This window comes from Saccoglossus kowalevskii, chromosome 11 (genome assembly GCF_978046115.1).
Source record: "Saccoglossus kowalevskii chromosome 11, keSacKowa6.1, whole genome shotgun sequence".
NCBI lineage: Eukaryota > Metazoa > Hemichordata > Enteropneusta > Harrimaniidae > Saccoglossus > Saccoglossus kowalevskii.
In genome coordinates this window covers 10,730,291-10,758,158 of record NC_140651.1, presented here as the reverse complement: position 1 = coordinate 10,758,158, position 27,868 = coordinate 10,730,291, and the positions used below count along the sequence as shown (strand labels likewise).

General features: G+C 33.1%; 1 protein-coding gene across 1 annotated transcript; it reads right to left on the bottom strand.

Annotated features, from left to right (window-relative positions):
- Positions 1–960: 960 nt before the first annotated feature.
- Positions 961–27,420, bottom strand: LOC100369302 (epithelial cell-transforming sequence 2 oncogene-like). Its single transcript, XM_085505186.1, has 21 exons — positions 26,781–27,420; positions 26,095–26,130; positions 25,136–25,375; positions 24,649–24,786; positions 24,333–24,405; positions 23,600–23,862; positions 21,860–21,990; positions 20,939–21,083; positions 17,868–17,983; positions 17,085–17,266; positions 15,917–16,009; positions 15,181–15,363; positions 12,868–12,971; positions 12,352–12,525; positions 10,343–10,540; positions 9,778–9,992; positions 9,125–9,272; positions 6,821–7,051; positions 5,348–5,502; positions 4,245–4,417; positions 961–2,852 (listed from the first exon to the last, which is right to left on the bottom strand). The coding sequence occupies exons 1-21, from the start codon at positions 26,985–26,987 to the stop codon at positions 2,722–2,724; spliced, it is 3,336 nt and encodes a 1,111-aa protein (XP_085361312.1). The 5' UTR covers positions 26,988–27,420; the 3' UTR covers positions 961–2,721.
- Positions 27,421–27,868: the final 448 nt, after the last annotated feature.

Genomic DNA, 27,868 nt, shown 5'->3' with positions numbered 1-27,868 from the left:
TAGATCTTCTTCAGTTTGCGATAGGAGGCAAGCTTCATCTCGGCCACCAAAGGGGAGAGAGAGATTTTTCACTCATTGAATCTGACACATCCCCTTTTTAGCTTACCAGTTTTGGCAAGATGAATACGACTTATGTGCCGTAGGTCTAGCAAGCACATTCTCGGTCTTTTTTAATGACTTAGGCATGATGCAATCTAAGAAAAGATTAGAAATGAGTTCGTGAAAAAATGAGCAAATTTACCCGGCCAAAACAAGAATCAAAGCGAATTCAAACTGTAATTAATCCCAACGAGTAATAAATGAAATTTATTATTTCCACGGATTTTCTGGTAGGTGATGTAGTAAACTGACTGTTTGGTGAGGGCAGATAGGGCAGTGCTAAATGTGACTGACTGTATGACTGTAACAAAACGAGAAGTGTACTGTTGAAAATCAAGCTGCGCTGAATAAAGTACAGAATGGAGCCCAAATTAAGGAACCAACCTGTGATGACCAACAATGCAACCTCATCTGAACACAAAGCAGACACCACAATTATTTAAGCATTCCAGTCTCTCATTTTTCCCCAAGTGCATGAAAGAACAAAGTTCTTGATCATTTGATCAACCCCCCACCCCAACATATCCAGAGATGACAAACACATAATCTAAACAAGCCTAAAGGTAAAAAAAACATGTACGGATAGCCATGAATGACATGAAAATGCCATTCCATTTTTGACACGAAGACCAATCGGATTTTGGCAGAGATGTGGATCCGGTTGCCATTTTTTAGAATGACTTTTCATTAATAATTTCTTTATATATTTATAAGTACATTTGGTTTTTGTTGAATTGTCAGAAGTATCATTTCACGCATCATTAAATGTAGAGAGACCTGGTTCTGGTTGTCATATAAACCTTTGCAGTGACAAGATTGTTAACAACAACAACAACAACAACAATGATAACATGGACAGAATTCTTTCAACAATATATATTAATCCCATTTCATTACAGGCAAACCAAAATATGATTTTTCTTTCAACAAAATTAGTTTATACTAGCAAATGTTTAATTTTGAAATGTAAATAGATAATTACAATAATAATAAAAATAGTAACCTTTTAAATTTAATGTTAAAAATAATAAAAAGTAAATTTTACAAATCATGCAGAAGAAGAAATTATACTACAGTAAAGGCATTAATTATTTGTTGGGTTTTAATTTCTCTATTTTCATTAATAAGTAAAATCTGCTAAATTAAATACATGTTAACATGTAAAATAACAATGGAACTCATTGTTTCCTTGACAAATTTGTGAAATTAAAACACAGTAAATATATGCTCAAAACATCAAAATAGTGAAATTACATGTCAGTGAAAATAACAGTAACTAGTTTTAAAAGGACGGAATGGGAAAAACAACTAATGTATAAATATATAAAGGAATCATAAAAAAAAACTTGGAAAAACAGTAACCAGTTACTGGAATGTAAATAAATATTGGTGCAATGTATTACATTACAATCATGCTTTCAATTTTTTTTAATAAAGATTCATGACAATGGAAAATTATTACCGGTAATACATATTATTATTATTGCTTATTTTTTATTTATTTGTTACTTTGTTAATTCAGACCAAATAGACATGATAATCTTGATCCACATTTCTGAAAAAAAATATTGAAAAACTTTGTAATAGGTTACAAAAGTTAAGATTAAAAACTGACACATTTCATGTGCAGCATTTATTTCAATTTTGTGTAAAAATTGCATATAGCATGAACACAAAAGTATCAAATTGATGGGGACATTTTAGAGCCATAGCAACCACTGCACTTATGACCATATATGGTATTAACATGCTTCTAGCATGTAGCATGAACACAAAAGTATCAAATTGATGGGTACATTTTAGAGCCATAGCAACCACTGCACTTATGACCATATATGGTATTAACATGCTTCTAGCATGTAGCATGAACACAAAAGTATCAAATTGATGGGTACATTTTAGAGCCATAGCAACCACTGCACTTATGACCATATATGGTATTAACATGTTTCTAGCATGTAGCATGAACACAAAAGTATCAAATTGATGGGTACATTTTATAACCATAGCAACCACTGCACTTATGACCATATATGGTATTAACATGCTTCTAGCATGTAGCATGAACAGAAAAGTATCAAATTGATGGGTACATTTTAGAACCATAGCAACCACTGCATTGTTCACTATTACAGAAAAAATGACATTATTTAATATAATGAGCAAGCATTTTAAAAATTCAGTGCACAATAAATTATTTTCATTTAATATGGCAAACGATTAGAAATGTCCCATGACGTTAGTTGTTATTATGACAAAATATCCTAAGCTTTTTTTGAGACAACAGGACTTCTGCAAATGTCGTGATACATTGTTACATGAGTAAAACCTAAAATTCTGTTATGAAATTTTTTTTATACAGAGCAGTCAAAAATATTAGATTATTTACATTTATACATTTGTTGATAATATATACATAATTTCTAAAAGGGTGAAGCAGATTTGTGACATATCAATATAAAAATAGTAAAATCACATGATTAATCATAAATAATTTACAATTCAATTAATACTGATAAAGAAATTGTATTTGTATCATAGTTAAGCTGTGCTTTTCTAGCCTGCAGTCGATGTAAGTTTAAAGATGATTGATTAATTAATTAATAAGTGATTAAGAATGATTTAATCTGATTCCACTGCAGTCTGTATAGCTTTCTCTACAGCGGTTATAAAACACAGTTTATCTTCATATGAATCAGCCGAACAGATCATATTTCTTTTTGGTGTCGTCAAGGCAAATCCATGTCGTATGTCTGAAATCAGATAACAAGTCGTCAGGAATCAATAATTATCTGTTCAAGCATCAATTCTCGAACATGATTTGACTTTTTGGGGTTTTATTGAAATTAAACTTATTGTAATACAATCACAAAAATAAACTTCGTACCTACAGACAGCTGAAAACTGATTTTGCACTTGAAAAATACCTTGAAATTATTAAAAACCCCATCCACAGATCATCTATGACTAAACTGAGGATAAGTGCCCACATACTTCAGATTGAAGTTGGGCGATATCACAACATAGATGTCTTAAATAGAACATGCCCTGTCTGTGACTCCAATGAAATTGAAGATGAAGAACACTTCCTCTTCAATTGTAACCAGTACAAATTTGAAAGAGATGCTTTGTTTGAAAACGTAAACTTATCCGGTAATCTGAAAGCACTTCTCAATAACAAAAATTCTGAAACCGTCCAAGCAATTGCCAAGTTTATCAGCGACTGTTTCAATAAAAGAGAGAATTTCATGAAAAGCAATTTACCAGCTGCCTCAAAATAACACCAAAAAAATATTTATATAATAATATTTTCACAGTATTACTATTTATTTCTTTTTTATTATTATTATTACTTATGTATTTTATTGTTCCTTATAACCTTATTGTATTCTAATCTAGATCCCAGAAGGGATACGATATCAATAAAGGTTGTTATTATTACAAGCCCCCCCCCCAAAAAAAAAACACCATGTGGTCATCACATGCATAAGTTAGAAAAATTTGCATATCACAGTTTTCACTTTATGTTTGTGACACCACAAACTTTGTATGAACCTAGGTTAAGCTCTTTCCAGCTCTTATTCAGACCAACTTGACCTACATAATGAAAATTTGTAGTACCAGTAAGTCTGAACCTCACTCTCTGGTTAACATCACATTAACACCTCCACTGAAAACAAACAACAGAACAAAGAAAGACAGACCAGGGAGATCTAGGTTTAGATTAGGGGAACCTGGTTTTTCTTACAATACAGTTTCAAGAAGGAAGATTCAAAAGAGCTTTCATTTACGAAAATAGAGAATTGAAGATATTGTCATGAAATGAACAAATCTGACAGAGATGCACCCAAGGCACCTACACACCAAGTATTAAAGCAATTGAGCTAGTAGTTTTCAAGAACAAGTCAAAAATGCAATTATTGATGTACAATTGACAGACAATTACTTATATGAGCAGCTCAGCTCTGTCATCTATGATGACAGCGGAACTAAAAAGTGATTAATATGCATACACCAATTTCTCATCCATGGCCAGCACTTTCATCAAAATAGAAATTTTGTGAATTCTTCGGCTTCATTTAAATAAAATGATGGTTTACTCACTGTCAGTATTTAGACAATAGACAATATTTATGGGTACTCACATTTTGTATCAGGTAGGTCATCTATTTTCAATCGTATTAGTCCAATAGAGGCATAGAATTTGAATTTCTCTTCCACAGACCTCTCATACGGGAAATGTTTGATTGTGCGGATAGTCACCACTAACGCATCGTTGAACAAAAATAAACCCAGATCTTCTATGTGCTGATACATCCTGAAACGAACAAAACACACGAAATGTTGATGAAATTTGACAATGAATACTACAAAATCTGAGTCAATTTTCAGTTTGTACTCAAAAAATTTGGCTATTTTTGTCCCATTCTTCTTAAGGAAAGTGCAGACTATAAATGGGACTATTTTGTGAATTTGTGATGAAAAAAGAGAACATGTGATGAAAAGGTTAAAGGGTCAATCCCATTCTTCTGAAGGGAAGAGCAGACTATTTATGGAACTACTAGTATTTTGTGAATTTTTCATGAAAAGAGGAAACTAGTGATTAAAAAAAATTTCACTTGTTAATTTGTGTTGCAAAATCGATGCAGGCTAATTAGTTTTTTTTATTTTTATTTTAAAATTGTCATAAAACATACTTCATAATGGTTTTCGCCTGATACCGACCAATATGGGCAATATTTTGAATGGATAGGTTATATTTTTGGGTGAGTATTTTGAGTGAGTATTACTATTTTAATCCATTATAACCTAAATGTGACAAGGGTTAACAAGGGTTGCAGGATATCAAGAATAATGTCATCAGCGACTACGAAATACGTGAATTAAAAACTCTAATTTAGGTGCCATATAGACTAAAATGTTATAAAAATGACTCCCAAATCAAAAAAATTATGAATTTATGGCACATTTCTGAAACTTTGATCTGCACTAGATATTTTCTAAAAGGTCACCCACCTGCTGAAACATCGCCCATGGGTGAGGTTTTGGATATGCGGTGTATTGGACAACTACAGTAATTTTATTTTGATTATTCATGATAATTTGAAATTTCCTTCTCCCGTCTTTTTATAAAGTGAAAACTGTGATATATACATTTATATATATGCACAAATATTCAATGACACAAATGCTCAATCCAACTTAAAAATTGGTTATTGGTTATCCAAAACTGAGAGGGGTTACTTACTTGTATTCAGATTTAATATTATCTGCTTGTGCAACTAAATGTGCCACGTTGTCATGTTTTATCAAATAACGATTTGCTTCTAATAACACAGGACAATTCAGTATTATTTTCTGTAACTGGATCAGTTTTCTTTCTCTTTCTGCACGTAACTTACACTGTAAACAAAAAATAAATGTTGTTTACGTAACTTACCACTGACTGATTATATTTGCATGTAACACATATGTTAGATGAAAATTGCCCTTTTGCATATATTCATTTCATAGTGGAATATAATTTGTTAATCATACCAGGAAACAAAATACTTATTTTTTATTGGTCCAGTGATGAAAATTTCACTTTGCATATTCATTCCATAATTAGGTAATCATACCAGGTGACAAAATACTTGTATCTCATTGGTCAGTGATGGAAATTTCATTTTGCATATTCATTCCATAGTGGAATATAATTTGTTAATCATACCAGGAAACAAAATACTTATCTTTTATTGGTCCAGTGATGAAAATTTCACTTTGCATATTCATTCCATAATTAGGTAAACATACCAGGTGACAAAATACTTACATCTCATTGGTCAGTGATGGAAATTTCATTTTGCATATTCATTCCATAGTGGAATATAATTTGTTAATCATACCAGGTAACAAAATACTTATCTTTTATTGGTCCAGTGATGAAAATTTCACTTTGCATATTCATTCCATAATTAGGTAATCATACCAGGTGACAAAATACTTATATCTCATTGGTCAGTGATGGAAATTTCATTTTGCATATTCATTCCATAGTGGAATATAATTTGTTAATCATACCAGGTAACAAAATACTTCTCTCTCATTGGTCAGTGATGAAAATTTCACTTTGCATATTCATTCCATAATTAGGTAATCATACCAGGTGACAAAATACTAATCTCTCATTGGTCAGTGATGAAAATTTCACTTTGCATAATCATTCCATAGTAGAGTACAATTTGTTAATCATACCAGGTGACAAAATACTTATCTCTCATTGGTCAGTGATGAAAATTTCACTTTGCATATTCATTCCATAATTACTGGTAGGTAATCATACCAGGTGACAAAATACTTATCTCTCATTGGTCAGTGATGAAAATTTCACTTTGCATATTCATTCCATAATTAGGTAATCATACCAGGTGACAAAATACTTATCTCTCATTGGTCAGTGATGAAAATTTCACTTTGCATAATCATTCCATAGTAGAGTACAATTTGTTAATTATACCAGGTGACAAAATACTTATCTCTCATTCGTCAGTGATGGAAATTTCACTTTGCATAATCATTCCATAGTGGAGTATAATTTGTGAATCATACCAGGTGACAAAATACTTATCTCTCATTCGTCAGTTATGGAAATTTCACTTTGCATAATCATTCCATAGTGGAGTATAACTGGTTAATCATACCAGGTAACAAAATACGCTCATTGAACTACAATACTTACACCATCAATATATTTCTGTAACTCAGTGAATTTCATAATAGCAGTTGATATGTCCTGTCTATCTGCATGATCAATTGGTGTGTATCTTTCCAAAGCTAGCAGTAACGAAACATACTCTGCTATACGTCTAGTTGGCGGCAAGAACAGTTCTTGTAAAGTCAACATCTTGGTATCTGGTTTTCTGTCGTAACGACGTAGAAACGCTCTAAATCGAGGATGTTGTTCTTTACACTGAAAAGAAATGAATACGCTAAACATTCACCATGGTATAAATTGGCCCCATGGTGGATGACATATATTATTCACATAAGATAAGATAAAATAAGTCTTTAATACTACCGCAAAGAATCAATACATTTAATTTTAAGTTTGGTTAATAAGTGTAATAAAGGTATAAATTATAATTATAAATAATTAGTTTAATTGTAAATCATTACAAGTGAATACTATGACAGAACCCCACACCCTCCCCGTGGCTTTCGTTGCGTATGGAAGTTATTTTCACAAGTGATGCGGTGTATCCTGCGGCCATACTTTCACGAGCGAAGCCCTCATTTCGGCACATCTGTGTCCGGGGGGGGGGGGGGGGGGGTAATCAGATAATCCTTTCCACTTTAAAATATCAATTCAATATTAATTCTTTTAGAGCAAAGCATAAGCAATAATTTTGATATTTTGATTGATTGAAAAATGATTTCCTGCAGTCATTTAGGGAATGAAAACATGTTTACATTTTTTACATTTGGTGAAACAGAAATTATACAATCTTCAAAATAAAACTTTGCATTTTAACTTCAAGTTGTATTTCACAATTTTATACAATGTGAACTTGGCAACAAAATACAGCTTCAAAATGCTAGTATGCTAATTTGATAACCTCAATAACGGGTACATGTGAGGAAGAATTCATAAGTATACAGGGTACACAGTCAGAATTCAGTATGGAAATGCAATAGAAAGGATGCCATAGGAAATCCATAATGTTTCTTTATAGTCTGAATCCATGAAATGAACAAGAGCCAAGCTAAATATGCAGTACTTTTATTTATCTTAAATGAGATGTATTTTAAGACACAAGTATCTATAGAAGAGGTGATTGGAAATCTATACGATGCCGACAAACCCTTTTACGCAATCCATACAGAAATCAATTCTTGCTCTTTCTTTGTTATATTAAAAGAAATGTCTTTCTTTGTGAACTGGATTAAAGAAAAGCGACTGAAACTAAAATATTAAAGAGCAGAACTGTGGATGTTGTACAAAAACCGTCACAATGAGTTAATATTTTGGTGTACCATAACAATTGAAAGGCTATTTTTATTCAGAATTATTAAATGTACACCAAGCCAAGAGGGTAAAGAATAAAAATATAACATGTCATTTGTACATGTAAATCACAAATTCAAATGAATCACTGACCTTATGTTTGGGTATGTATTTAGACCAATAACAAGTCGCATGTGTTCAGGGATAAGGAATTTCTTTTTTGCAAATTCGTGTACCAGTCACCAGTGAAGTGTATCACATACAGTAGAATTGTTGTGGTATTAAAATTGTATTGTCGACAAAACTTAGTTGGCTAAGAAATAGTGTATGAATATGATAATAATTTTTGAAGCTATCAAGGTAAATTTATGGATCAAAGACAGCTCTGACGTAGAATACTGTGAATTGCTTAATTTTAAAGAATTTTCTGATTCAGGTAAATTTTATGAGTGAGAATGTTCCTGCATTTTGAGAACCGCTTGAGCGCCAAAGTCAACTTTCTTCACCATTCACAAATTTTTAACTCACATAATTTTTTCATAATTTTTCCCAAATTTTGATCAAGACTTGTAGCCAGGAGGAAAATATGTCTATTTGGTCCAAAATCCAGTCGGGCCTGAGGTTCTTTGACGTCTGTAAAAGAGACCTCAAGGCTACTCACATAGACACACAGTCATTGGAGATAACAGCCGATGACCGCTCAGCATGGAGACAAGCAGTCAGCAAAGGCATCCAGGGCGTGAAAGAGGACAGACACGAAAGACAGCGACTGAGGAGTAAAGCATCTACCAGCTCACTCGACAATTCAGTTTTCATCTGCAGGGACTGTCACTTAAGGATTGGGCTCTACAGCCACCACAGACGCTGCTCAAGTTCAACCACATCATGGCGCAACCCATCGTCTTCCTAGATGGACGGAGGCTGACGACGACGACTGGTCCAAAATGATCAAAACTAATATAGAAAAGTACCAAAAAACAGAAAAAATGTTGCACCAACATTTTGGAAAGTATGAAAAAGGATAAAATCATTACTGACCTTGTCAATCGTGGATAAAGTTACAGCATAATTATTTAAAAAGTTGGTGTACACTTTTAACTTAGATGAAAACTTGACAAAGATATCAGCTAAACATTGATGAGGTCCCCAGTCTTCCAGTCGGTCAGTCAAATCATGTACAATTTCCCTGGATAACACAATCAATGTGCAAGTTATATATCAATTTATAAAAAAAATTGACAGAGTACTCTCCGCAACAGAAGTGTCATAAACAGCTGAAATCAAATACATTTTCTGAAGTTTGCCATAGATGGCGCTAGACCACAAAATACACATCCATTATTTTCACTCATAATTTTACTTAAATTATTATTAATTAATTAAATCTTTAAAAAAACATCCTAAAATATTTAGATGGTAAAAACAAAAGAGAACATTTACTTCAGTCTAATGTTTGAGGGCGCTATTGGACAAACATTGTTTTTCAATACTAGAAATTTGAGAGATAAAGGGAGACATACTGTCAATTATGACATAACAAAATGGCTAATAATTTAACTGTGTTTGAACACAGAAATCAAAATTGAAAAATTTCTAATCTAATTTCTAAGATGGAAAAATAACATTGAGATATGTAAATTAGCAATGATGACATCACAAATACATTTGACCAATCAAATGATCTCACTTACCTAGTCAGTCCCAATACATTCATAATATCAGTAAAGATTGTTTGTAAGTTAGGTGTACTGATGATGGCTTTGTTCGACTTTAGAGCAGCTTTCAGCGGTAATACATAGACATCTTTAACAATGGTAAGACTACGTTTATAGTTAACTTCACTTCCCAGTATTTCAAATACAATAGACGTCCGTTTGTCAGGATGGTCAGCAAGCTGTGCTGTTGACTAAAAATTAAACAAAAAAAGAATTAAAAAAGTCATAATCTCAAATGTCAAAGAATGATTGGCTGACTGAAAATGCTGTCATTGTAATTATTGTTAATCAAGAGATCACATGGGTTTGGTTTTGTATTTTACTTCCCATGGTTCAGATTGGACAGCCCATAGTATGTGACATGTGAATATATTTGCATGGCTAATAAGCTAAACTGACCAATGAACTGAGAGTATTTTACTTCCCATGGTTCAAATTTGACAGCCCATAGTATGTGACATGTGAATATATTTGCATGGCTAATAAGCTAAACTGACCAATGAACTGAGAGTATTTTACTTCCTATGGGGGCTGTACTCACCAGTTTTACAAATCCACTTTTGTCCATTGTCTGATATTCCTTATATGTGTTCTTCTCCTCCAAGTCAAGTTTCTCAACTTGTTTTTGCTTGGGTTTCTCTTCGTATTTATCTGCATCAATGACAAGATCATCTTCCGTCTCAATTTCATCCTCAATGGACTCTTCGATTGAATCTTCTGACTCATTGTCGCTACCGAGCTAGTAATACAATATTAAGAAATCAAAATCAAAACTATGAAAATTGGAGTCAACACAGATGAGATGAGATTTTGGTGTTTGGGTGACAATCAGTATGCTAATCTCTTAGCCTGTTCATGACCACAGTTAACAAAAAAAGAAATATTTTTCATAATCTATTTGCCAGAAAAGATGAAGAAATTGAATAAAAAAATTGATGATAATCTACAAGCTGCTGTCTCCTTGGTTACAAATTATTATTTAATTTAATGAAAATTACGGAAAACTGAAAAATTATAATGGCTGGAAAGGAAATCAGGCTGTGATAGGCCCAGAACACTAGATCCTCTCAACTCAATTCCTAATTTCCGAGTTACTATTTTTCGCACGAAATTCGATAGAGGGCGTTCTCAAAGTACCCGGATGACAGTCCGTTCAACGTTCGTGGTGGGGTTGAAATTTAAGCGGCGTCTGCTGTAAGCAATATACTAGTAGTTACTGTTGCCGAAGTCTTATTTTTTGCAAGAATTGGTCAAAATGGTTAACTGGTATTGTAATGCCCAAGGCCATTCCCGGGGTTCGATTAAAAACAAAATTAAAATCAAAATTAAAAAAAAAAACAGCGAAATATCCTGAGATGAAAGGCGTAACTTTTCATACATTTCTTTCGTCCAAGAAATCAATACTTCAACGCCAGTGAATTCGAATGCGTCGTCGGGAACCTGAGTGGACGCCAAGCTATATTCCCGGGTTTGTTCACGGCATTTTCCATCCTGCGCCAGTATTTTTTAGTTCAATAACTGGAGACAGCCGTCTTTCAACCCCAGTTATACATCAATTGAAAAACGAAGACTCTGTCAGCTTCCCGAGACGAGCGCAAATGAAAACATTGAGCCGGATTTGATGGAAAATTCGCTCGTTGCCGATTCCCACATCGATCTTCTTGTTCAGAATCCTTATGATGGCATTTGTTGCGAATTTGAAGTTAAAATAACTACGGAAGGAAAAAACGTGTGTCCATTTATGATTGCATCTGCTGATCGCCTGGTGAATAAAATATTAAATCAAACTTACTCTACACAGTTACACCAGAAACTATTTTAGAGTTTGATTTAATAATAAACCATGGCTTGTAAGGATTTTCCTTCATGGATCATTGCCGAATACACATAATGAAAATAAATTCTGTATTCTGCACATGATGAAGCTTTACGAAAATTATGAAGTAATTAACCATTATCAAGTCGATATTCTTTCAGTCTGGCTGTTGTCCAGTCACTTCGATGCAACAAATATGCGAACATATCAGCTATTTCAAACAAAGGCAAAGTATGAAGGTTTTTTTGCCAAGATTTTACGTTACACAGATCTACCAGAGTTATCGTCGACTCACCGTGTTTTACAGTACGACGATTGTTTGACTCTTGGCGAACATTTAACACGTTTCCTAACTCAAAGTTCAAAAAGTTTAGCTGCAAGTTATACTACGATCCTGAAGAAATTCGCGGAGTTCTGGATTTTTTTTGCTTATCCAATCTATTGATTTATGCATGTAAGAATACAGAACTTCAATAAAAACAACCCCACTCAGGCTCGTCATCCGGGTATTTTGGATGCGCTCTCTAGCGGAATTCCGTAGAAAGCTAACAACTCGAAAATTAGGAATTTACAAACACAGAAACCCTAACTCACTTAAAAGAAACACTGACATCCTCAACTTACATAAAATAAACACTGGAACCTTAAGCATACTAAAAATAAATACATAAAAACATTCAACTTAACTAAACAAAGCCTGCCTAACTCAAGTAAAGAAAGACCACCTAACTCACTTGAATACCATTCATCATCACAGGTTTCTTCTTCTTATTGGTTTGGATTGTCCGTTTCTTCTCAGGTCTTGGAGTATACAACGGATCTTCTTTAGTATTTCCTAGCGTACTTTTTGGTTTTCCACCATCAGAAACTTCTTTTAGGTAATTGGCGATGAAATCAATCGGTTTAACCTTATCAAATATCAAATAAATTATAGAGAAATTGATAAAATTTTATAAAATGTTGCACCAAATGTTTGGTAAAAAAATTAAGAGACTTAAAAGGTTGAAAGGTACTGTAGAATACTTTATTTTCGCTTGGAATTTATTTTCGCTATTTTCGCTGAAGGGATGATTCCGTGAAAATAAAATCCGGTGAATATACATTTTTTCCAATATTTTACATTAATCTCATCAAACATCAGTGAAAATAAATTCCAAGCAAAACGCCCAAAAAGCCTTTTCAGCGAAAATAAATTCCAGCGAAAATAAAGTATTCCACAGTATATGTATAAAAGTACAAGAATGTCTTACATTTTCCTCTTCAGCCATAGCTTCAATAGCTTGTGTCAGAATCGGTGTTATTTCTTTAGTTTTTTTGATATTCCGTAAACTCAATGCATCAAACACAATCTCACCTGCAGTAAGAAATTTTAAAAAAGAAGTTTGAACAAAACAAGAAAGTCATCAGAGATGGCAGAATCTTTGGCATCTTTTTTTACAAGCACAGGTCGGGTCGAATCAGATCAGATCAGATCTTGTATGCAATGTCTTCAAAACTGTCTGCAAAGGCTGATAAGACTCGTGAAATAATACAGATGTATATACAGATGCTGGTAACCACTATATAATAAGCAATTGTGACTAAAAGAAAGTTCACAATAGGGTTGGCAAGGTAGAAAAAAGTCATTTTGACACTATTGCCAACATACACAGGCTCTGTATATTTCAAAAATATTGCTGCTAACAATTTTTGCTATTTGGGGATTTTTTTGGCATTTGCCACAGAAGTAGCTAACACCTTGTGTCATATGATTCCAGAGAAATTTTCACGGCTAAAAATGTTCAAGTTTTTCACTCATTTGTCTCTTATATATACTGGATTCGGCTGATACCCCGCCCATCCTAAACCCCGCCCATGGGCGATGTTTCAAATAGTGGGCGATGTTTTGGTCCACACATTGCCTAACTGAACCAACAAACATGTTTAGAGACCCCAATTTTCCCGTCCGACATCTTGCATCGAGCGCGCTATTTCAAATATGACGCTAAAATAATTCACTGTGAAGTCGAAAAACGTAAAAATCTAATAAATCCAATGCTGTATACAAATTGTTGTTGCATGAAAAATGGTATATGTTTTTATTTTATGCAAGTATTTATCACCAATTTCAAGAGTAAAAGTCGTAACTTTAGAAAGTACGAGTATTATGGTTCGTGAATACATTTCACTTACGTTTATTACACTCATAAAATTTGAAATACCCAAGCCTTCCTGATTCGAGCCTCTTGGTTGATTTGACAACGGTAGGTATCGTTAATGTTTAATCTTTGTCTGTATCGCATTCCTGACAAAAAGTTCAAGATCGGTAAACAGGAAATTGGCGAACTAAAATGTCTCCTACGTTTCACATGCGACATGATTATTGAAAAACACAGAGTTAAGCGGTCGTGTACGTTCTAGAAATCTAACTTTGCACACATAATCTTGTATTTGACGTGTATTTTTATGTCCAAAAAAGGCGTTCCCTTTCAGCAAACTCCTCGCGTTCGTGGTTAGTAGAGTTCAGTCGAAATGTACGTGAATAATGCGATCGAAGTGCGCTGCCCAGAGTTTATTATATTACATATTCACTTCATTTCGAATAAAATATTTCACCATTGGGAACATCGATGAATCACAAGACACCTGACTACTATGATTTAAATGCGCCCATGTTTATGTTTGCGTAATTATTACGAGTGCAACGCATTATAAAGTCTGTAATATGAATTACTTGAGTTTGCGTAATTATTATGAAAGCATTACAAAGTTGAAATATTCAGAGCCGGTACAATATTGTAAACAAATTTGCGTCATTTAAAAAGCAGCGCACCAAGTAAACGATGTTGATATATTGAAAGCCAGAGTTGCAGACATGTTATGTGATTACAGTATCGTCAGATATAATAACAATTTTACTCGACCGATGCGCGGAGCACGAAAGAAAAAGGTTGCACCCTGTTTCGACTTTGGCTTGCTTTTCCTTCTTGTTCACGTAATGCAATCTCTCACCAATGTATTAAAACACTTTGAATTTATACTTTGCATGATTATATTTGGTCAATGCGAAACATCATTTTTCTAAACATTTTCTGAGACCATTTTTATCAGTGCAGGGTTATTTTTCCGGACAAGATGGGCTTCGTAATATCTACTATAACATCGCCCGGGCGATCTTTTGCTCCACATTTTTCTAAAAAAAAATCAAATCCTCCATAAGATCGTCCAGGGCAGGGTATCCGCCGAATCTGGTACAAAGTTTCTGGTTAATTTGTTTTTTAACTAAAAATTGTGATTTTATTATTTTTTTGGAAAATTGAGATAAAACAAAACAAAACAACTTTAATGATGCATGTGATGACTAGAAACATCAAATACTTTTTCTGGGTTTAGTGTGAAGCAGAACTCAAAACAGCAATGTATGATGAGATTTATTGAAGTGAAAATGATAAATAACATTAGTGGATAAATGGCACAATACTATAGGTTTTTAACTTTCAGATTGTATTTTTGGCTAAGTTTACACTCAAAATTGAAAGAGTTTCCAAATACCAACTTTAACATGTGATGAAATTGATTCTTACCCGTAACCTTAGCAGCCAAGTCTTTCTGTTCTTTCTCAAAATAAGACTTAACTCTTCTTTTTGTCACATTGATTGCTTCTTGGACCAGATTTGCGGTGTTAATCCAAGCCTTTAACTGGTCAGCATTGAAGTACAGAGCTGGTGGAGTGATACCATCGGGTGAAAACAACCATTCACTGTCCACTACAAACAATTACGCACATGGTAACAAAAGAAGACCCATTTTTCATAAGAATGTCATGAAACTTTGAGCTGGTTAGAATAATGAACTAATGTACATCAACCACATTTAAAGAAATACTTGGAAAGTATCTATGACAATTTATATATATTCTGAAAGCTTAGATGCAGAAGAATACAGACAGTCTATCATGTTTTGTAACAAAAAGTCTAAAAACATGGAACTAAATCAATATCACTCTTATCAATACAACGGCATGTGAATGACATGCATTATAAACGTCATTATATGGAAAACATCCTCTGAAGCAGAAAACAAACATTTTCCCATTCTACATGTGGCGCACTACAATGGTACAGGAAACGGCAACAAACATGTTTCAAAATGATGAGCATAATGACAGAAGCAAAATGTTTATTTGCGCCTAAAAAAATAAAAAGCAATTCCTGAATCTTTGACAAATGAAGCCTTTAAGTGGGATATTTGCAGATATATAGGTATGTACAGTCTTTAGACAGACTCAACAGATAAGTACATAAACTGTGTTCAACTTACAGTGTGCATAAGTAGATCCTACTATAGCTGTAGGTGATGAAAACTGTAGTCCTGTTAATATTCCTAGCTGCAATAATAATTCCATTCCACTCTCTGAAATAATACCAATAATATCAGTTAGCATTGAAAATGTTGTTAGATATGTAAATTGCATAAAGGACTCTGATTACCAACTACCACTTCCAGTATACCGGATTCTGCCGTAAATTTGCCGATTTTTTGGCAGTTATAGAAGTTGTTTTTTTAAATATTTTGACGTAATTTTTTCGGACATTTTAATTGTTCCTGACGCCTAAAATAGTCCACTAAGTTTTTATTCAAGAGTATATTTATTGTGACTAGCCTGAATGGGTGAGCTTTGCTTCGACAATGAGCTGTTAAAAAAAAAATCATGCCATTTTACCATCAAAATCCAAGCCAAAAGATCGTACTACAACATCGGAAATATCTTCCGCATTGCGTTCAATAACATTAACATATTTAAATGAGCTATGGTAATTTTTCAATGTTTTGAACCAGAAATAAATGCCCACCAGCCTTGAAATTGGCGATTTTTCGGATGGGCGAATTTACGGCAGAATTCGGTACTAGTACTGCATAAAGAATTTGTTTAGAAAATCTGTAAGTGCATGTTTTAGTTTTATACAGTTCTATGTGTTGGATTGCAGGAAAAACTAGACATGTACATGAGTATGTAATGTGTAATAAGTACAGTCAAACCACATACGTTTAGCAACCACCCTTAAAAGTGTGTATAGACAAGTGGTCTTTTATATAGAGGTTTGATTATTTTTTTATCTCATACATATGACACATTTGTTCTGAAAATAATGAGATGGTACTGTTACAGCAACTTTTAGTTGAATTGATCAATATTAAAATTAAATAGGTTTGACTAAAAATATAAAATTAAAATAAAAAGTTGTTTTTATGAATGAAAGATTAATTTCTCTAAATAAAGAAGAATCTGCAAAAATATTGCTCATAGACTGGTCACAAAAGATATGTACATAGGTTGTTCATATATGTTATGCCTTGAGACTGCCTAAAAGTAGTCACTATATGCAGGTGGTCTTTATTTGAAATATAAGCCAATTTTTTTTTTTTAATTGTCAAGCCATATAAGGTGAAAATTGCTATAAAGGCATAGATTTAATAGTATACATACCACTAGCCGCAAGAGGTAGAAATATATCCACATGTCCACCTACGCCAGCTGGTAATACATGACAACACAGTGTTTCCCAAAACTTTCGTATCTCATCATTTTCCAATGTTTTGAGATTAGTCTTAAAATACTGGACTAATTTAACTTCCCCAGGAGATCCATCAACAAATAAACCAATACTCCTATGAAAAAAAAAATACAATACAATGTGAAGTTAATATTTATGATCTATTATTGCATATTTCATTAATCCTTTGAATGGCAAAGTCACAAATAATTTGTTGTTCTCAATTTTCCTGCCAAAATTGTGATTGCACATTTTTTTATGTATTTTTGTTAATATTGTTAATATGGGCATACATTCTCAAAATTATAGAAAACAAATATTATGTGGTTAATTCTCAACAGTTGATTTTGACAATCACAAGAGTTGCAGTACACAGGCCTCTCCAATAAGTTGAATGCATTTTCTGTGAACATCTATCACCCATTAAACAAAGTCTGTACATGAAACAGAGGTGCTGTCAAGCTAAGACCAACATGATGATTTATGATTAGGTATTTCAATATTTTCTTTTTCTATATTTTTTATTTATATTACCGTAAAATCTGTATTAGAAGCTGCATCCCTAATATAAGTTGCATTCATTTATTTTGAACAATTAAGAACCAAACACCATTTCTCATATGTGTTGATGCTCTAATAAAAGCCACATCCTCTCTGTAGCATTGTACAATTTTAATAGAAGCCACAGGTTCTAATACAGATTTTACAGTACTCACCGTGCATGTCTACCAGCCAGTACACTTTCCAATCTCTCTAATAAAGATTCCAGGGTAGTGCCTTCAAATTCATACACTATTGGTATAACACCAAATAATACAGCATCCAATACAATCTAGGAAACAAAAACACTCTGCATGAAAGAGACACCTTCATGTTTGGAAACAGATCGGTTTATGTTTTAAAATGTTATACCGGTAATACACAAGTAATCTAGAGGAAATGTAGGTGGGGTAAGTTACAGAACCAATTGCTGATTGCTGATATTTATAATAACCTGAAACTCTTTGGTGTTTCCAGAATCAGAACACTTATTAGAATCAGAATTGAAGCCTATGGGGAAGGTACAGCTGCTCAACCTTTCAAAAAAACAAACTATAACTACTATATGAGTGCAATAACTACAATAAGCCATGTAGTTCAAGATTGAACGTCATCATCATACTTTTGTTATTATTAGTTCATACCATCAGAACACAGAAAATGAAAAAAAAAATTGGGGTCATCAGTAGATTTTTTGAGATACAAGAGTCTGTAATAGTATGAAAAATGGTCAAAATTGTCATTTTTACACTGGTTTCCATGGTGAAATTATTTATTCATATCTCAAAATTTTGCTTGGTATTATTATTGATATGAAATCTAACATTGTGAAATCATTTCAAAAAATTTACATATACAATAATTTAGTGAGTATCAGGGTGATATTATTTTTCCATCATATACAATGGGAGGTTATCACCCATAATGTATTTCCCACAATACATTGCATATATGTGCAGTAACATGCTCAGTAGTGCAAAATTTGAATGTAATTTCCACAATACATTGCATATATGTGCAGTAACATGCTCAGTAGTGCAAAATTTGAATGTAATTGCCACAATACATTGCATATATGTGTAGTAACATGCTCAGTAGTGCAAAATTTGAATGTAATTCCCACAATACATTGCATATATGTGCAGTAACATGCTCAGTAGTGCAAAATTTGAATGTAATTCCCACAATACATTGCATATATGTGCAGTAACATGCTCAGTAGTGCAAAGTTTGAATATAATTCCCACAATACATTGCATATATATGCAGTAACATGCTTAGTAGTGCAAAATTTGAATATAATTCCCACAATACATTGCATATATATGCAGTAACATGCTTAGTAGTGCAAAATTTAAATGTAATTCCCACAATACATTGCATATATATGCAGTAACATGCTTAGTAGTGCAAAATTTGAATATAATTCCCACAATACATTGCATATATATCCAGTAACATGCTCAGTAATGCAAAATTTGAATGTAATTCCCACAATACATTGCATATATGTGCAGTAACATGCTCAGTAGTACAAAATTTGAATGTAATTCCCACAATACATTGCATATATATATGCAGTAACATGCTTAGTAGTGCAAAATTTGAATATAATTCCCACAATACATTGCATATGTGCAGTAACATGCTCAGTAGTGCAAAATTTGAATGTAATTCCCACAATACATTGTATATATGTGCAGTAACATGCTCAGTAGTGCAAAATTTGAATGTAATTCCCACAATACATTGCATATATATGCAGTAACATGCTCAGTAGTGCAAAATTTGAATGTAATTCCCACAATACATTGCATATATGTGCAGTAACATGCTCAGTAGTGCAAAATTTGAATGTAATTCCCACAATACATTGCACATATGTGCAGTAACATGCTCAGTAGTGCAAAATTTGAATGTAATTCCCACAATACATTGCATATATGTGCAGTAACATGCTCAGTAGTGCAAAATTTGAATGTAATTCCCACAATACATTGCATATATGTGCAGTAACATGCTTAGTAGTGCAAAATTTGAATGTAATTCCCACAATACATTGCATATATGTGCAGTAACATGCTTAGTAGTGCAAAATTTGAATGTAATTCCCACAATACATTGCACATATGTGCAGTAACATGCTCAGTAGTGCAAAATTTGAATGTAATTCCCACAATACATTGCATATATGTGCAGTAACATGCTCAGTAGTGCAAAATTTGAATATAATTCCCACAATACATTGCATATTTGTGCAGTAACATGCTCAGTAGTGCAAAATTTGAATGTAATTCCCACAATACATTGCATATATGTGCAGTAACATGCTCAGTAGTGCAAAATTTGAATGTAATTCCCACAATACATTGCATATATGTGCAGTAACATGCTCAGTAGTGCAAAATTTGAATATAATTCCCACAATACATTGCACATATGTGCAGTAACATGCTCAGTAGTGCAAAATTTGAATGTAATTCGCACAATACATTGCATATATGTGCAGTAACATGCTTAGTAGTGCAAAATTTGAATGTAATTCCCACAATACATTGCACATATGTGCAGTAACATGCTCAGTAGTGCAAAATTTGAATGTAATTCCCACAATACATTGCATATATGTGCAGTAACATGCTCAGTAGTGCAAAATTTGAATGTAATTCCCACAATACATTGCATATATGTGCAGTAACATGCTCAGTAGTGCAAAATTTGAATGTAATTCCCACAATACATTGCATATATGTGCAGTAACATGCTCAGTAGTGCAAAATTTGAATGTAATTCCCACAATACATTGCATATATGTGCAGTAACATGCTCAGTAGTGCAAAATTTGAATGTAATTCCCACAATACATTGCATATATGTGCAGTAACATGCTCAGTAGTGCAAAATTTGAATATAATTCCCACAATACATTGCACATATGTGCAGTAACATGCTCAGTAGTGCAAAATTTGAATGTAATTCGCACAATACATTGCATATATGTGCAGTAACATGCTCAGTAGTGCAAAATTTGAATGTAATTCCCACAATACATTGCACATATGTGCAGTAACATGCTCAGTAGTGCAAAATTTGAATGTAATTCCCACAATACATTGCACATATGTGCAGTAACATGCTCAGTAGTGCAAAATTTGAATGTAATTCCCACAATACATTGCACATATGTGCAGTAACATGCTCAGTAGTGCAAAATTTGAATTCAGCTCAACAGGCTTAAGTAAATTACCTCACATGCTGGTATTCTAGATGAGATGAAGATAATCCTTGGATTAGCATGACTGGGATAATTCTGACTTAACTGACTTAAGTCAGCGACATTCTTAGATTTATGTGTCTGAGGATAATCACCATATCCACCTGATAAATCTTTCCTGTTAAAAATTAATAAAATATTGAACACATTTTGTAATTAAATGTTCTGTAAACATAATTTTATGAGAGACAAACTTTCAAGAATTTCAGGATCCAAAGAAAATCATCAATTTTTGCATCATGGACAATTTTACTGGGATCCTTACACCAACTTTCAGAGAATTTTATCTCCATGAACACCATCAAATCATAAAAAATTCTCGCAGCAAAAATTTACATTTATGATTTACAGTATTCAAGAATATACCTACAGCAACCAAAGATATCAAAATACGTTGTATGCAGTTTTCACTTCAACACAACCGGTCAGTATAATATTGAACAACATTAGCGAGTTATAAGTTTAAACAAATTTTAGGTCTAATTAAAACTTCAATAAGTAAATTGAGGCAATAATAACCACCGCCATGGGTATACCATAAGAAACTAGATACAAATGTGAAACAGCACCCAGAACATTCTACATGTACTTGTAACTATGATAGAATGAAATTGGTCCCTGGAAGTAGCATACAGTGATTTTAGATTAAATTCCTGTTTCTGAGTGAACCACTGCAGATAGCAATCATTTATTTTGGTCTTGTTTGTGTAATTCTGATAAAGTAATTCACATACATAGTTCTTGTAAAATCTGAACTACTATTTGGGTAATTAAAATGCTGATATGATATAATTTTTATTGTTTTTCCATAACATATACCTCTATAAACATCTTTAAACACTTTTGTTTGCTTAGGCACTAGGTTTCAATGTGTTTAAAAACATTGTACATTACCTTCTAGATACAGGTCTTTTCTGTGGGGTCTCCCAGGGCTGTTCCATAGCTACTCCAGTGTCACGGTATGCTTCCATAGCAATACTATGTGATAAGGTACCCTTTGTTTTACCATAAATGTCCTCTCCACTCTATATAGATGAATAAATAAATAATTATTTAATAATTAAATAAATACATGGACTTACATAATTTGTGCTGGTGACGCAACAAATCCATACCCTTGATTTTTATAAATATTTATCGATTTCACAATTCAAATTTAAAAGACAGATTTCTATTGGCAAATGAAATAATATTGGACCAAATTTTAAATAGCACTATTAGGCACAACGCTCGTTAATTTGCTGGTTTGATTCAACTGAATTTACAATTAATATGTATTTATGAAAATCAAGGGAATGGGTTTGTTGTGTCAACAGTATTCAAATATATAATTGTATTTATAAATAATAAATACACATATACTTTCAACTATCAATAGTTCAAAACCAAAAATTGGAATAAAGTTGTAAAAGTAGAGTTGACTTTCATAGAGCTACAGCATGTTCGGCATTGTTTGAAAATATCGTTGTTTGAATATCTGCTGATTGATGGTTTTGATATTGCAAGTTAATTTAGTTTTAGTTGGAAAGGGTTTACTTTTGTCACCTACCACTTTACATGTGTTTCCTTCCCATCACCATCCCTCCCTGGGAGTTATTAGAGCATGTATGCGTAAAATATTTTTTTCAGTTTTTACAAAAGTGATATTATTCTAACACTGTTAATTGTTTTAATTTCACAAGATGCAAATATCTGTAAATTCAAGTAATATCATATTTTGTTGCAGTGCTTATTGCACAACATATGTCATTTTCATGACTATTTGCCATGGCGATTGCTCTTAAAATATCAATTTTTAGCAGAAAAACAGTTTTTATAGTAAATCAAGCTTACAGTGCTATGATCAAAATAAGTAATATTTTAATGATTCGCTATACAACAAATGGGTTTTTTGGTTTATATGCACTTCTATTGGAGATGTGATTCTAATAAAGCAAATACAATAAATTGAACAACAAATTTGATTTTTTTATTGTTGGGTGAAGGAATAAAAGAATGTGGGTTTAAACAATAACATGATCTTTGAGTTGGGGTCATATCAGATATTAACCAAAGGGCACGATACAAAGATATCTAGCTGTGTTTACTTTAGATAGTAACTGACAAAATAGACATCAAATGGTATCCTAGCAACAAAATTGTAATATAATGATATCATTTACAACAAGTCAGTGTTACGTCACCATAAATAATTTAGTGTTTTGACATCTGAAATCTGAAACTATGAAGTCACCAAGTTCGGAAAGTCTTGGCAATTTACCACCATGACATCAGGTGAGATTTGAATTGGAATTGACCAAGTCATTCAAGAGATGTGAACAGTATTAGATATTTATATAGGCTGATTATCAGAAAAAATGCCTGCCAGTTGGCCATTTTTTCATCAATAAATAACTTGAAGTGCATATGAATGACATCATACAATGTCCTTGTATCAGAAATTACCAGCAGTTGTATATGTGTCTGAGAAATGGCTCAGGATGGATGCACAGATGTATGGACAAAGCAGTCTGTTTTCAGATTTTGAGTAGTGGAATACCAGACAACTACTGGTAAATGTACACCTGTCTGGGTCTATCCTGTTGAAGCTCAATAAATAATGAATAACTCATTCAGATTTTAAAGATAACTTACTGTAACTGCTCTATGTTTTTGTCGTCTCTCATTAGTTTCTATTCCATATTCCAACTCTGTTAAGCCACCAGACCATGACTTGCTTAATTTCTGACTAGGTCTCCCCTTTTGATTGATTCCAAATCGTCCAGCATACAGGTAAGCAGACGTGGGGAGGGCTGGATCGTTAGGATTCACTGATGACATCATAGCACGATGGGAGTTCTCTAAATCATTGGGTTTTGGATCATTATTCAACCATGGTGGTCTGTCATCAGTTGGAACTGTGAAAAACAATGTTTTCTAATAAAACAAATAGCCCAGCACATTCATGTTTACTAACTACCGGTAGTATGGGCACAAATATGCAACATGAATTAGCAGTAACTTGTCATAGTTGTCGAAACAATGTTTTATGAACCAGGACACATTCATGTATATTTAATAATAGCACTGAGTGAACAATGGTATACAACCATGTGAGAAAGACAGGTTATTGCCAACCAATCACTGCATATATAGTACTGGAGAATAATGTAAAACCACAGACCCTAAAACCTTTTTTTAGGGTTTACGGTAAAACCTAGCAATAACAAACAGAATTACATCATTGTGTAATTTCATATAGTTTCAAGGCAGGAAAACTTTTATCAAATTAAGCCCTCTCGAATAGTACCCTTCAAGTTACAGAAATTTGAGGCAAAAAAAATTTAATAGTTTTGCAATGTACAGTGTTTATTGATCTACTTCATACCTGTTCTTTTTTTCTTCTTTTTCCCTTCACCAGAAACTCCTAAACCATCACTCAGTGTACCATAAAAAGAGTTCTGAAAGTATTAAACAATGATACATTCAGCAAGACTCAAATGCGTCCCATGATAAAAACTATTTGAGTGATGTAACCGCAAGAATAAGTTTTACGACAAAGTCAACGACAATGACAACAACAACAAGGACAGACGATTTCCCCTCACATACCTTGGCCTTTATCTACAATGACAAATTTTTTAACTGCTGAGCCTAAACTGTATGATATTCAGGATATGTTTAAATAATAATATATTACAAACCCCTTTTGATGGTTGCACTACGTCCAATGTTTGAAGACACGCTATATAATGTCTTTTCCATGCACCATATTCATTCTTATCAGGTGAGTAAGGTAAGAACCAACCAAACTTCACGCACTTTGGCATCCATAATTCATCCTACAGAAGTGAACACAAATATCTAAAAAAAGTTTCAAAAGTTTCTGAGCATTGCATTATGGAAGAAACCTCTACATTCTATATACCGTAATAGAAATAGATTATTATGCTAGAAATTCAATAAATGAAACATCATTTTTTTTAAATGTTTACAATTTTTATCCATGATTACATATGACTTTTTCAACCCATACCACTAAGTAATATTTTTACATGTGAAAGAAAACGCTCACCATAGCAACCAATGAAAAACATTTACATATCCCAACAACATTAACCCATAAAAATCCAACTGTAAAAGCAGAAGGACTACTATTTAAAAATTTGAAATTAAAAAAACAAAACTCACTTGCTCTGTTAGAAACTTCCAATGCCAGCACACCATAGAAGCTCTTGACAAACTCCGTGGATCAAGAAATGAGAAGACATATAAAGCTAAAATCTTTGGTAAGACCACAGTGAAATCTGACTTGCTTAATGGTACCTTGTTAGCAAACCATTCTTGAACAAAAAGTAGCTGAGATTTCTTACAATGCTGGAATATATATCCTAGAAATCTTTTTCGCTGACTGTCAGTCCACAAATCAAACTAGAATGATAAAAAAATATATTTAATTAAAAACATTACTTTGAAGTCCTGGGGTAGCAAGACTGCTTGCTTTTAATCAATACTCTTTATTGAACAATTTATTTCCCTAATTATTTCCACTGGGCAATTTGTAACCTCTTTACTGAGGCAATTGTTTTCCCAATATGGCAATTGTTTCCATCAGACATTGTTGTTCTTCAATTATCTTTACTAAGTAATTTTTTTTATTCAATTGTCTTATTTTTTATTTCCAATTCCTCCATAATTTCATTTTCTCATGACTTACTATATCAGGTAAAAGGAATGGAGTACAATAGCACACATAAAGGTCAAAGGTAGACTCGCATTCAATAATCAGTTATTGTACGGTAAAACACCAACATCATTAGTAATGTGTATAACAGGAAAGTATAATAATGAAAATTAATCTTGCAATTAATTAATTTTAATAATTGAAGTAATAAATTATTTTATAATAAACACAATGTCTCCTGTAGATAATAGATACAAATATGTAAATATGACAACAGCAGTGTATGAGTGTTTACAAATGCTATCAGATTGTAACAATTTCAGTACTCTGACTACCGGATCGATTAAGCACTATCATAAAAATATGACTGCTTCTGCTCAAGGTCAGGCTACCCCAATGTTGCACAATTTTAGATCAACATTCTAAAAAAAATAACTAAACTAGTACATAAGTTGTTTCAACTTACCCAATGAGCAACAAGATCTCTTCGTTCTACAAAAATCTAAACATAAAAAAAGTATATGTAATTAATTGGCATTTAAATCACATAGTCATACATTAGAATTAATAAACAAATAGATAGTTTTTTTTGTTGCTAAATCTAACATTTGATTTATTTTTTGTTGTTTAACTTGTTACGTAATGCCACATTTGATTTGTACGTTATGCAGCTCCTATTTATTTATTTAAATAGTGATCCCCCCCAAAATAAATAAATAAAAATAAATAAATAAATGCACCTCCCCCTATTTCTAACCACGAAAATAAGATTGACTAGTAGTATGAGATTGGAGTTACAAACAAAATAATTATTATATTAAACTAGAATACATGGCGTGAAGACAAGTCAAACAGGTGATACAATGCCATCTTATTTTGAACTATACAGGCCCATGTTCTTATAGACGTGGCAATAATGATGTGTTTATTGACACACATCAACGGTCAACCACTGTGAATATATAACGGCAACTTCACGATTACCAATATCAAAATAAACGACCATGTTTTATCAACAAAGCAGCGAGAAATTCAATCGCCCTGCCTTAGTTATCGTGGTGTTTGATATAAACACAGTCTCCACACTTTGACATTTGACATTTGGTGACAACAAAAGCAAATATGTACTGTTGTCCCGACTCGCTAACTTACCTGGTCGTTCGACGGCTTGTGCAAGATTGGGGTCCACGTACTCATATAGTTCTTCATTTTGTGAGTTTTAAAGTTGTCAGATGTCAAAGACGACGGGTCGTGTGTTTTCTTCACAGACTGTGCCGTGCGCTCCGTCGGAAACGTCGGTTCTCGGAGCGAAGCTAGCGGGTCCATCGCCGATCGCGGAGTTCTTGTTTTAGTTGTCATCGCGTACCTTCAACTCCAAGGCGATGGAAAGGGGAAGTGTCCAGCCTTCGACCTCGGCAACTTTGTGGCGTTTGTTAAAACGTAGATCTTCAATATTCTACGTAGAATTGCGAAAGTTCGGATCAATGTTATATTACAGTAAGCTCATGTGCAACAACAGTAATGCTTGTATTCAAAAACAGCAAAAGAAACAAAAAATTCTCACTCTCACGTCAAGTTTTCATAGCAGTACCCGCCATTGTGAATGCACTTATGCGCATGCGTAGCGTGCTGGGTCCCGATTTCCGGCTTTGGTTGCTGTAGCAACAACATTATAGTAAAGGTACCGTTTGACACACCAAATCTGAAAGGAACATCGTTGCCCCGTAACTAGTTATCGGAAGTAATATATCATTGAATTATCAGTTTTAGTGCGGAGAATTCAAGTTATTTATTATTTAGGTATGTATATGTTTATTGTGTAATGCGTGTTTATTTTCATAACAGGTAACTTAGCAGAGGCGGCGGCACGGAATTTGGCACGGGGAGGGCGAGATCTGCTCACCAACCTTGCGCCGAAGACTCGACCTTACTAAGGGGTCGTTCTCCCAACAACCAATACTTTCTCAAACCATGTATGATCATTTCAAATTGTGTAAGTATGTGAATAAAGAGAGTGAATTGCATTGTTACAAATATAGTATAGTATAGTGTATTTTATTTGGCACGAAAGAATGCATTGAATTACATTATCTATGGTCAATAAACATACAACAACAAGTAACAAACATCAATAACAAATAAAACAATAAGTGAGCAAAGAAATAAAAAAAAAAAATATTAGTAGTACAAGTAATAAGAAACAAAAGTAAAATTTAGATATTGTTAGACATTATAATTTG